Below are 12,283 nucleotides of genomic sequence, written 5' to 3' on the forward strand. Positions count from 1 at the left end.
TCACATACCCACACATACATTCACCACTAGTTATTTAGTAAAACCACTTGAGGTACTTAACGAATATTGTAGTTGTAGTGTGGAAATATTCATTATGTTTTTATTCTGTTACTGCTGTGCATATAAACCTCAGAATAAATACATATAGGCCATGTAAAAAAAAAATAAAAAACTACGACTGTCAACTAGACAAAAAATTACAATGCCATTGATTTATGTTTTTTACGTTCTGTTCAAGTTTTAAAGTGTTATTACAGAACAAAATAATGCTGTTAAGTATTCTAATTTATATTTATCAACGGCGCAAAATTAAATTCATCTGATTTTCACATTTCCTTTCTCGGTTTTGTATAAAAATCCTCCCTTGAGACAGCCAAAGCGAATTCAATTTATTTTAGACTTTATACTATTTAATGCAAACAAAAAGTTTACTAAAACTGTTGGATAAACTGTAACAAAATATTTTTATAAAAATTATAGAAACATACCTATAATTTTACCTATGTACGCCTATATTCAAAAACAAGGAACTAACATTAGCTAAAAAGACCATTTTACAAGTGCATTTTTTTATTTTTTATTTGATGAAAGTATCTTTTCGTGATTTTTGCTGGAATTTTGTTAATTGTTTGATGATTTAGTTATAACAAATAAAAAGTTGCATAGCAGGATTTTCACATTATGTGAAAAATAAATCTTGTTATTCTTTTTATTGGTCATTGTCGGTTTATATTTAAAGGAATACTTAGCATTGCCAATAGTAGGTAAGTTATTGTTGCAAAACACATGTGCCAAAAATGTATATTATAGATGGATTAAAGTAGCTAAATCTTGTTTTTTAGAACTAAGTAAACATAAAGATGCTTTTTAAAATTTAGCGGTTTGTATTTGATACCAAAAACTTTATTAAGTTCCTATAATTTTGCTCCAGTTCCCAGGTGAAGTACATTGATTGACCTTGCATACTAATTGGACATGCATACTGGAGGGGTTTTAGAAGCTTTTGCTTTTACCTAATGACAAAGTTATGTTCACCTGTTCAAGCAATCTGAATTTATTTTAAATCTTCTAATATTTTACCATATAAACACTAACTGAACTGTTTTGCAAAAAAATATAGAAGGCCCTTAGCGTAAGCCTATATACCTATATGCGATACATTTATTTTTTTAGTCCCAACTTTTTTCATCCCAATATATCATAACTGCTTATGAAAAATAGCATGATAAAATTTTTTTTCCAATGAGTTTCAATTAATTGTCGATGAATATCTTATTTCACCTCAATCCTTGACTATTGTAATTCAACTTCTATATTCTATCTGTGAATAGAATCTCAATAAATTAACTCTTAATTGGTTCAATTTCGCTTTCAACGTTGGATGTATTTAAAATTAAGGATCCTTGTATTTCACTCAAAATTCAATATTTTGATCTGTTTCCAATCAAATTGAATTAATTTTCTTAACCAAAATACTATTAAAATTCTTAAGTATTCTAAGAAGTGATTCAAGACTTTTTCGATATTAAATTGACGAGCTGGTGGCCCAGTCAGTCAATGGCAGGAATATCGTGGGTTTGGGTTCCGATCCTGGTACTGCCATTACATTTTATCAGTACAGTTCACCACTAACTTTGCTGAATGCACAGGCCTGAGGTCTATGTGGAGGGGCAAAATGTAAGTTAAAATAAGGCCGCAAACCCCCCCCCCCCCCCTAAAAACAAACTAAAATCATATCATAATGTGTTTTGTACCAAACACAACAACTCATAGAAAATGTATCAAACCATTTTCACACAATGTTAGAGTTAGTAAAATGTTTTTTGAATTTCACAAAAATAAAATGCATTTAAAAATAATCCAGATATAATAATATATTTTTAGGTTTTTGTAACAAACAATAGTGGATCCACAGTGGTATTTTGCTGTGGGGGACTTTGGGTGTGCACATAATATATCTGTCAATAACAAAAGGCCAGCTGTTTGTGATTTATTGCTACAATTTTCTGCAAAACATTTCTCTGGGCAGCAAAATATTGCAAAATAATATGTTTGCTTTGTATGGAACTCTTGTAACCATTGCATATAACCACTAGAATATTTGGATTTTTTTTCAATTTGCAACTCTATAGAATTAAGACAATAAGGGGGTTTCTCTGTTACACCCCTTTTTCAGCTGTCATACTTAATCGATTTTCATGATTGAGGTGTCATTTCAAAGCTTATGATCCAGCGCACCTGGGAATGGTCATTAAAAAGTTAATTTCCTTGAGTTCACTTTCAATGATCCAATGTTGCTTACCAAATTTTCAAATGGTGGTTGGATGGTAAAATTAATAAATAGTAAGTAATGACAACATTTCTTTCTTGATTGTTTGACCAAGAGGGGGGAGATCGTTAAAAGGAAGGTTTGAAGGTTTCAGTTTTGTTTCTTTAACTTACAAGATTTGTTTTTTATACTTTCCGTACTTTTAAATCATTAAAATATTTATGTACATTATTTTATATGAAGTAAAATGTATTTTTAAATGCTACAATAATTTAAAAACTAGGAGTTCAATTGCAAAACTGAACTACGCTGTTAACAGTGTAAAAGAAAAGTTGAGTTGTAAAAAACGTGAAATGTTTCCCATCAAGTTTAAATTTTATGCAGATTGTATTCAAGTTTTTTATCAGAAGCCAATATTGGTGGTAAAACTTTGCTGTTGTGGTAGGTAATTACCAAAGACGCGTAGTTGGAGGCTACAAAAGTTGTGACGCATCCGTTGTTGGAAGTTTCAATCAATTTGTGGTTGCGGTTTGAAAGTTGTAGAGTCCCATTACAAGTTTCATACTCGGTGAAGTTCTGTTTGGGTCGAACTTGACTCAATATGTTTTGCGTGGATCTTGGAGAAAATAACACTTCAACCCAGTAATTGTTAACATTATTACGGTACAAAACATTGTTTTGTGTAGTTATTAACCAATAACCAGACGTTATGTAAAAATAAAGTGTCATCAGTTTTTCAAATGTTTACTAACTATTCAGTATTATATTTCAAAAGATCATAATAAGTCTTTTAACAACAATTTTATTCAAGTATTCTCCAAACTTATAAATCAACATCACTATCAATCACAATCTTTGTGAAATGAACTTAACCTATATAATATTATACCAAGCGTTAATATCGTTACTCAATTGAACCTTTTCCATATAGATGGGATATCTTCTTTTGTAATAGGCAATGATTCAACCTGTGCCTACCTATCACAGCACTAAGAGTGGGAAATTCGATCTAGATTTTTAATATGTGATTGATGTCTTTACCACTGATATGAAAATTAAAACACATTATTTCTTGATTGATAGACAACCCGCTGAGAAGTCACGTTATAAAGCTCAGTCAATAATTGTTGAAGTTGATTATTGTAGTCCTATGGTGGTTCAAAACTATATCCAGCTGTTTTTATCTCAAATGAGCAGTCAAAGGCACTCAAGGCACCTCAATCAGATACCACACTACTCTCTTTTATATTATTTCAGTTTAAATACTCCTAACTGCGTTTCCTCTAAAAAAAAGTGGCTTAAAAGTAACCGAGTCTTAATAATTGTATTCTTTGTTCCATTAAACTAGAATTAAAAGATAATACATCTGACCTTTATAAATCAATTGCAAAGGCTACTTATCCAAAAGTCTACTATTCTTGATGTAAAACTAAGCTGTTGATTATAAAACACAATTATGAAGTTTCTTGAATTCACTTTTGTTGCAAAACTTAAATGTGAGTATCTTCCTTTTGAGTTTGTGGAGTTGAATAGAGGCTGCTATGCTTGACAAATGTATACATCGGAAGCCGAGAGAGACGCTACACCAAAGATTGACACTTACCCTACATAATGAGTAGCTTGTAGCGTCTACTTGATTCACTCAGTGTTCGGAACAGTATAGCTCACTTGTCAAACACAGGAGCTGCTTTCAATTTCAAATCTTTTCAGAAAATTGTTTCAGCTGAATTGTAACACTTGTCTAATGACGTCATTATCATGAAACATAAAGGAGGTATCGTATTTTCTCTGTTCAGAAACTAAAAACAGAATTCTATATCTCAATTTACACCAGTAAACATCCTGAAAACAACTTTACATTCTTGCCTTGATGTATATTGTTCAAAGCTTACCATTATTCTAGATTCAAGATTGTTTATTCTAGATTCAAAAATACAGATATTGTGCATAACTGAACATTGGCTCTCAGAAGATAAAATTAAGTTGACGTCTCCTGATAACTTTTACTGTGCTGGAAGTTTCTGTAGAACCAGTCACATAAGAGGCGGTGTTGCTATATTTCTACTCAATGAAATTACTTCAAGGCCTTTTAACATAACCGATTATTGTAGAGAGTTAAATTTTGAGTCATCAGCAATATTTATTGACAAGTTTAAAACCTTAATAATAACAGTCTATCATTCAACAAGTGGTGATCCCCTTGTGTTTCTACATATTTTTGATAAATTATTGTCATTCATTACCCAATGGGCTGATTACAATATTATTATTGGAGGGGACTTTAATGTTAAATTTGATATAACAAAGAATACTAAAACATCACAACAACTAATAAATTTACTAAAACAATATGACTTCTATCATTTAAACAAAGAAGCCACTAGAGGCCAAAACTGCCTCGACAATGTGTTTGTCCATAAAAAATCTGCTAAAATTACATTTTCAAATATTTTTCAATTTCCTTACTCGGATCACAATGGTATCTTAGTAAACCTCAATAGGACAAAAGGCTTCAATAAAGGCGATCCAAAAGAGAGTCAGTTGATAGGAAACCAATGTAAACTCTATTAGCCTCATAAAAATATTCCGGCTCTGACATATAGGCTTGCATGCTATGATTGGAACTCTTTATTATCTAATTTTGATGAGGATAAACCAGAGAATATGTTTGAATTTGTTTTTAATGTTATATTGAACAACTTATATTATTACATGCAAATAGATAAATGTAAACCTAAACTAAGACACAATAAAAAAACTTTATATAAAGACTTATATAAAAAGTCAAATTAAGTGGACATATTTTTGTATACAATATTCACCATAACAAATGTTTCATAATCAATGGTATCTCCAGGGGATAAATGAACGTACTTAGTATCATAAAATACAACTAATGTATAAAATGAAATTGTTTAATCAGCTGTTTGAAAGATAAAGTTTCAACCATATGAGAAATACAAACGTTGTAGATTTCATACCAACCAAGTTTTCTCCTAAAACTCTACCACTGAATTTTTCTATGCCAGAGGGGGTGGGGTAGGTTGAGACGGGCATAAAGCTACAATAAGTCTGAGTACATTGATTATCGTCATCACGCCAAATTTCACTTAATTTGGTCCAGTGGTTTTCGCTTGATTAAAAGACACCTCACTGATTACCCAATATAAAGGTGGTTGATAAGCCAACCGGAGAAAGCATTTGTCCGATTTTCTGATAGCATTTATTTTTTTACGGCAACATTTACCAAAATAGCTGTAAAATCCTGCTTGTTGTTTTGTGATAGTTTTGCCAAGATTGTGGTAATATTAAGATATTTCCAAGATATTCATATTGTACGGTAGATGGTGTGAGATACGAGGGAAACGCGTGTATTGTCACTTCTCCTGTCAAGTATTGAAGCTCCTTTGATGTTTTACAAAGCTCACGGCTCACCTCGTGCTCTCTACGTTCCCAATTATGCTCAGTCTCTTGATTCACCGTGTTAAGCTCGGTGTTTCGTATCAGCTCGCTGAGCGGAAAACTGTTTCATCCAAAAATATCTCTGAGTAAAATATATCTTCCGTTTTCTAGCCTCCATCCTGTAGCTGGTACATTGAATTAGTGCTTTTTAATCAGTTATGTAAATTGTGTTTAGTATTATGTGTTTAATTGTAAGTGGTTGGTATTAAAATTTTATGGTTAAAAGTCGCTGCAGGGCCGCTGATAATTATTGGTTTTTTTAATATGCTAAATATAATTTGAGGCATGACATCACCATCAGTAATTTAAACTTAAAATGTGATATAGATTGTGTCAATTAGGGAAGTGATGAGGGAAAAAGGCAGAAACAACAGTAAAAGTCATACCACTAGACGCTAGTGGTATTAAAATATTCCAAAGGCAATTTTGGAAATCACCCAGTCTTTCTACCAAGATACCTGAAACGATTGAGTAAAACTTGTATTGCCTGCAAGGATGGTTGATTACATAAACTATTGTTTATTTAAAGATATTTCCAAGATAAACCCATGGTAGGGGAATGTTGTTTTTGTGTCTGTAAAAAAGAGCTACACATACTTTAAGCTACACACACGTACGTGTCCCCGGGGTTGCCAATCAAATTGTAACCCAGGAGGCTAGACTGTCACAACTGATATCGCCCAATAATGTCAGCTGCCACCTTGTAAAGTTAAAGAGCTAGAGTCCACCTACATCAGTGTGTTCCTGGCCACGTAAATTATGCAATCAATTATTTATATTGAATCCATCCACTTTTGTTTCAGGATTCGGAAGATGAGATTTCACACCTGGAGTGGGAGACTGTGAAGGTGAGGTTTATCAAGGCAGGGACACTACAGCGGCTGGTAGAGAGTCTGGCTACTGACGAGGGAGAGCTAGAGTCCACCTACATCAGTGTGTTCCTGGCCACGTATCGCACCTTTGCCACACCCAAGCAGGTGCTCAGTCTGCTGCTAGATAGGTGAGTGGTGGCCGTTATGACGTAATAGAATAAATAATACTATTCCCTACCTGTCACCTCTAGTAAAAGATGACTGAGATTAGCCTATTATTTTTGTAACACATTCTCGACTGACTGATTGAGTCTCCCTATTAACAGCAAGCATCACAAAATAATGGTAATACATTACTGAGAATACTATATTACTTTTGTAACTTGGTCTGAGCTGTTTAAACAAACAAATTAAATAACGCTTATTGTGTCTTCGTATAAACAGTGAGCATCATGAAATAATAGTGTATTGTTAATAGATTACTGAAAATACCAAATTATATTTGTAACTTCTGAAGTGTTAGAAAGAGCAATTGAAACTACGCTGACCGTGTCACATCAATAGTGACTGGGTCTATGTCCAGTAACAAAAATAATATTGTTTTTTCACCTACTGTATTACTGTAAAGTTAAGGAACGTTCCTGACTACAATTGCAGAGTAATGGTGTTTCCCATCTCTACTACAACTAGTTGGTACAAATTTGTATCTGAAACAAAAACTAGTTTTAGTTACTCTAGTTGACTCCTTCTGGTTCTGATGTGTTTGTTTCAGCCCGAAGTATTCATTATATTTCTATTTCATAACTTTTCAAGTGAAAAGGGCAACTTGTTGTTAACTGTTTGTGTTCCCATAAAAATTTATCCTAGTTAGGAAAAGTAGGAAATTGAAAATCAATTGTAAAACACTATAGTGTCTACTTCTGGCTGAAAAAAAAAACACCTCAGAACCAGAAGGAGTCAAATGTACTAAATACAAATTGTTTCCTGTCAAAACTATTTTTGAAGATATCAAGATCATGAGGAGCCTTATTTGCTCATTTAGAATAGTTTTTACTGAATACAACTGATTGAGAGTTCCATGAGAAATTATTATTAGGAATTACCAAGGGATTATCATTAGGAATTAGAAATTACCTATTTATTACTTTTTAATTACATTTTCAATGCTTTTACTTTACAAGGGAAGACCGAAGACAGTGTATTCAATTTTGACTTCTTTCAGGTATGAACAACTGGCCAACAACGAGTTGGACCTTCCAGAAATGGTTTCAGACCAACACAGAAAGTAAGTATTTCTAGCCATAGTCAGTCTACTTGCAAATGTGAGTAGGATAAATTATAGACTGTAAAGTAGATACTCAATTGTTATTGTTATAGCTGAGCCTGGTGTAGGCGTCAGAGCTGATTATTTTCACTGAAATCTAGATTTTACTTTTTTAAATGTATGTTGTACACAAAAAGGGTATACCGATGCTTCTAGGTGTCGAGATTGCTTTGGCAAAAAACTCACAAACAAACCAAACAAGCAAAAAATGTCATGGATGTGTAGTTAATCTAGTAATTATCATCCTAGTTCAGTGTTAGAGGGATGTTTTTTTTTTGTGGTCTAGTATTTCCAAAAATGTGTAGAGTTATGACCACTTTTCTTAAAAAAAATTGTGTGTTTTACTAGCTACCTACATCTGGGGTCAATAAAGTGGTTAAATTAGGGAGCAAATAATACAATACATTGATTGTATTTCTATCAAAATAGCTTAAAAGACATAGACAGACACCATAAGTAAACTCTAAATTTAAAAAAAATAATGAACATCTATCTATCAAACATGGATTATTGTTACTAGTTTGTCATACACATCATTAATCCCGATTATCCCGCAGGACCCTGGTGCTGGCGTTGCACGTGTGGCTGGACTCGTATCCGGAAGACTTCAGAGATCCTCCCCTGCACGCCACGCTGCATCAGCTGCTGCACTTCACACAGGCGCATCTACCTGAGTCAGAACTGCAGCACAAGGTCAGGCATCGTCTGGAGAGGTTCATCAGAGAGGATGAGATGCTGGGTGAGTGACGGACTACTAATAACACTGTCCTGGGTACCTTGACTTTTTGAGGTTGGCGGCCTCTTTTAACCTTGCATTTGTCCGTCCTCATAGACTACATACATACTGAACGTGGAACGTATCCAGCAAAGCAAGGGGTGAGCCGGTACAGTACAAAGGTGAACTGTACTGATAAAAGTTAGTGGCAGTGACCAGGATCCGAACCCACGACACTACTGCCTTGGGCCCGAAGTCCGCGACGCTACCGACTCATCGGAAGTTTTGACAGAAGTTGACATGTGACGTGTCATTATGTCGAGTACTGATTTTTGTCTAATATGCCCATGTATTTCACACACAAAAACATGCTTCTTGTTTACACACCTACTAAATTAGCATAATTTCAAAGTCCAATCAATAATGAAAGTATCAAAAATCAAGAGAATGATCATGACAATAGCACATGCAAAGTTGGTGGTAATTAAGCGGATCACTCCACTATATTTTCACTCCAGTAACAAATCGGCTACAGCTGATCGATATGGATCTGTCTGCTTCACTATCAAAAAGTTTTAATGGTTTAATGTATACCGGTAACTGAAGTGTTCCTTTATAGGTTAACTTCCACAAAAGTTCACTTTTTAAAATTTGAATTTTTTTAATGTTGTGGGTGTCTATTCCAAACGTCCTTAATTTTTGCTAAGCATTGGCTTAAACAATTATCTAAATGGTTATTGCCCAAAGTAGCCGAGTGGTTGTAGTGCTTGTCTTCAGATCAGTTTGAATGATATTGGTTCTGGAACTAGATGACAAGAGACAGTTTACTTTAATTTGTAAATTCTATATTTCTTGTTACAGAGTCCTGTCCACTGTTCACGCCTGACAGTCTGTACCTACACTCTAACGGGACTCACGCTCCACCCTACAGCTTCCCAGACATCCCTGAGCGACATTTCGCTGAGCAGCTGACGAGGATGGATATGGTGAGCTGGATTTACATTTGTTGCTCTTTCAATACTTCTTTCTATTTCTTTTTTTTTCAATAAACTACCCGTGTGTTTCAGATTTCAAATAAATAACTAGTAATGTTAAAACTTGATTTAATAGTCCTTATTTGTGGAAAAAAACAGAAACATTATTCTTGCTTTATTCATTTATAGGATTAATTAAATTACTTGTTAAAATCTTTGTCAAGAGAAGAGAAAGAAAAACTGTTAAAGCTGTAAATTGGTAGAAAAATAGGCTTCTCTAAGACTTTTACACTGATACACACTTAAAAAACATAAAAATGGTTTAGGCATTTCTTTGTGGGGAGTTTTTTTTCAGCAATACTCACTCTTTTAGCGAATTTCCCTATAGGGAAGTAGCTATTACCGTAGGTCTCATGGTAAGACCTAGGCCCGGGACTGATTTACTTTTTCATTTTGATGTCTCCAGAGGCCATAAACACCATTCGTTCAAATTTTTATATATCTATATATATATATGTGTGTGTGTCCATCCGCACGATAACTTGAGTAATTTTTGTCCGATTTTGATAAAATTTGGTTTGAAGGTGTAAGGCGGGATAAACTCGAACGAGTTCGAGAACCAGCATGATCGGACTATGGGAACGGGGGTTTACGGGGAGTTTTATGGGGTATAAATAGGTTTTTCCCATTTTTGACCCAAAAAAAATAAAATTTTGCAAAATCTTTTCAAACTTTTTGTAGAGCTTAAAAAAACAAATAATTTAGTATAGTGAAGTGTTACTATGCGCCTAATGGTTACGGAGAAAATTCCAAAAAAATGTAAATTTTAAATTCCCATGTTATTCTTATGGAGAATGAGTAAACTGTTGTAGTTTGCTTGTTTATGAACATATTTTGATCAAATTTGGAAAATGTTTTTATTTCTTACTAACTATTAACATTTTACAAAAAAAAGTTTTACCCTCCCTGATGCAGCAAACCTAAGTACCTGTTAAAATAATTCTATTTAAATAGGAAATAAATGTTAAATTTTTAAGTAGACATTTTAGTGTAAATCCAATCAGACATATGGAAATTCGCTTAGTCTGCAGGTTTGCTGCGGCGGGGGTATTTATGAAAATCAAGACATTATAAACAAAATTTCCCCTTTATTTTATTATTTGGAATCTAGATTTACAATAAAAAAACATTGAAACAAATTAATGTTGACTAGTTAAAAAAATACATGGCATAAGTTTTTTTTTTTTTTTTTAGTTCATGGTTATGGTGCTGACTGCCTAGCTAAAATTACTCATTATTTCTGGTATGTCCACAAATTACAAATGCGTAGTATAGTGTAACAGTTAAAGCTACAAACTTCATATACCTGCCCCATCATAAATAACACTGACGTAATGTTCTGTGTAACTATGTACAGATTGTTAACAGTTTCTCCCAAACATCTGAACCATCAGATTAACGTGTGGTGACTGATGAGTTAGACTTTACGTGGTTATTATATAATTCTGTTACATATATCTTGCTGAAATTCAACATGTGTGTGTAGAAGCTGCTGCAGAGGCTAGTACCTCACCAGTGTCTCGGAGGCATCTGGTCACGCAGGGACAAGTCACGTAGCCAGGAGGCGGCTACAGTGTTGGCTACGGTTAACCAGTTCAACGCGGTCAGTCTGCGAGTGATCAGCACAGTGCTGATGGACCCTAACTGTCGGCCAGTGGAGCGAGCTACGCTGATAGCCACTTGGATAGACATTGCTCAGGTGTGTGAGATGTTGATGTTAACTCTACAGTACAAGCGCGGCTAATAGTAACACCAGTACACACGTGTGGACTGACAGTCCGCGTCTTACTTCTTACTGGAAACGCTCTTTTATATACCTAATAAAGTTCATATAGCATCAAAATTTCAAATAATCAAAATATAGTAAATATAAATGGATAAATTTCAAAATAATTTCAAATATTTCAAATTGAAAATGTTTTGTTGAAAACCAATCAGTCAATCGCTGGCCTGTTCTTCACCTTCTTGAAACATGACGTGCCTAACTTTACACCCTCGTAGCTCAGGGCCAACTGAGGCTGAGACGGTCAAAACACCGCTATTGTCCTTGGAAAGGTAGGTGAGTGAAGGTAGATGGAACGTCATGTCATTCGCTCGTGGATTCACTTATTCCTGCAAACTTTTTCAAATGTGCGGACTCTTGAGTCTATGGCGGTGTACTGGAGGGGTTTGAACATTGATTGGCGTGAAAAATTTACTTTTTTTATTGAAATTCAAATTACATTCTTCATTTTCATTTTAGAAATGACAAAAAACATCAGTTACTAAAAATATCTTTTAAGAGCATCATTTCACCTTTCATAATATGGGTTTCTGATGTATTTGTCGACTGTTTTGGCTCTACTAACACATAAGAATACTGTCTTCAAGATTTTCAAAACCACTGAGTTAGTAACCCTAGTATAATGACTTTTGTACTACTCACACTTAAGAAGGTTTCATAGGCATGATAGGAATTATTCAAATATTTAACTGTCATTTTTTCATGTTTCAGGAGTTAAGGGTTCTCAAAAACTTTTCATCGTTGAAGGCGATCATCTCAGGTCTTCAGTCCAATCCAGTCTATAGGTTACAAAAGACTTGGCAATGCTTACCAAAGGAAAAGGTAATTGATATTTTTTAAACTACTTCAGTAATACGTTTTATAGGGAGGAATAGTAATAGGCT

The 12,283-nt window shown here is 34.0% G+C and overlaps 1 protein-coding gene across 6 annotated transcripts in view; it reads left to right on the top strand.

Annotated features, from left to right (window-relative positions):
* LOC128999952 (ral guanine nucleotide dissociation stimulator-like 1) overlaps positions 1 to 12,283 on the top strand; it is a 113,201-nt gene that overhangs the window by 92,465 nt on the left and 8,453 nt on the right. For all 6 annotated transcript variants that reach the window (XM_054426747.1, XM_054426748.1, XM_054426742.1 and 3 more), the window contains 6 exons: positions 6,535 to 6,731; positions 7,766 to 7,828; positions 8,425 to 8,606; positions 9,444 to 9,568; positions 11,103 to 11,315; positions 12,111 to 12,221. In XM_054426747.1, the coding sequence (XP_054282722.1) occupies positions 6,535 to 6,731; positions 7,766 to 7,828; positions 8,425 to 8,606; positions 9,444 to 9,568; positions 11,103 to 11,315; positions 12,111 to 12,221 (891 nt within the window). The remainder of the gene's footprint in view (positions 1 to 6,534; positions 6,732 to 7,765; positions 7,829 to 8,424; positions 8,607 to 9,443; positions 9,569 to 11,102; positions 11,316 to 12,110; positions 12,222 to 12,283) is intronic.

Source organism: Macrosteles quadrilineatus, unplaced genomic scaffold (assembly GCF_028750875.1).
Source record: "Macrosteles quadrilineatus isolate MER2022 unplaced genomic scaffold, UCM_ALF_1.0 Scaffold_8__2_contigs__length_117827958, whole genome shotgun sequence".
NCBI classification, from domain to species: domain Eukaryota; kingdom Metazoa; phylum Arthropoda; class Insecta; order Hemiptera; family Cicadellidae; genus Macrosteles; species Macrosteles quadrilineatus.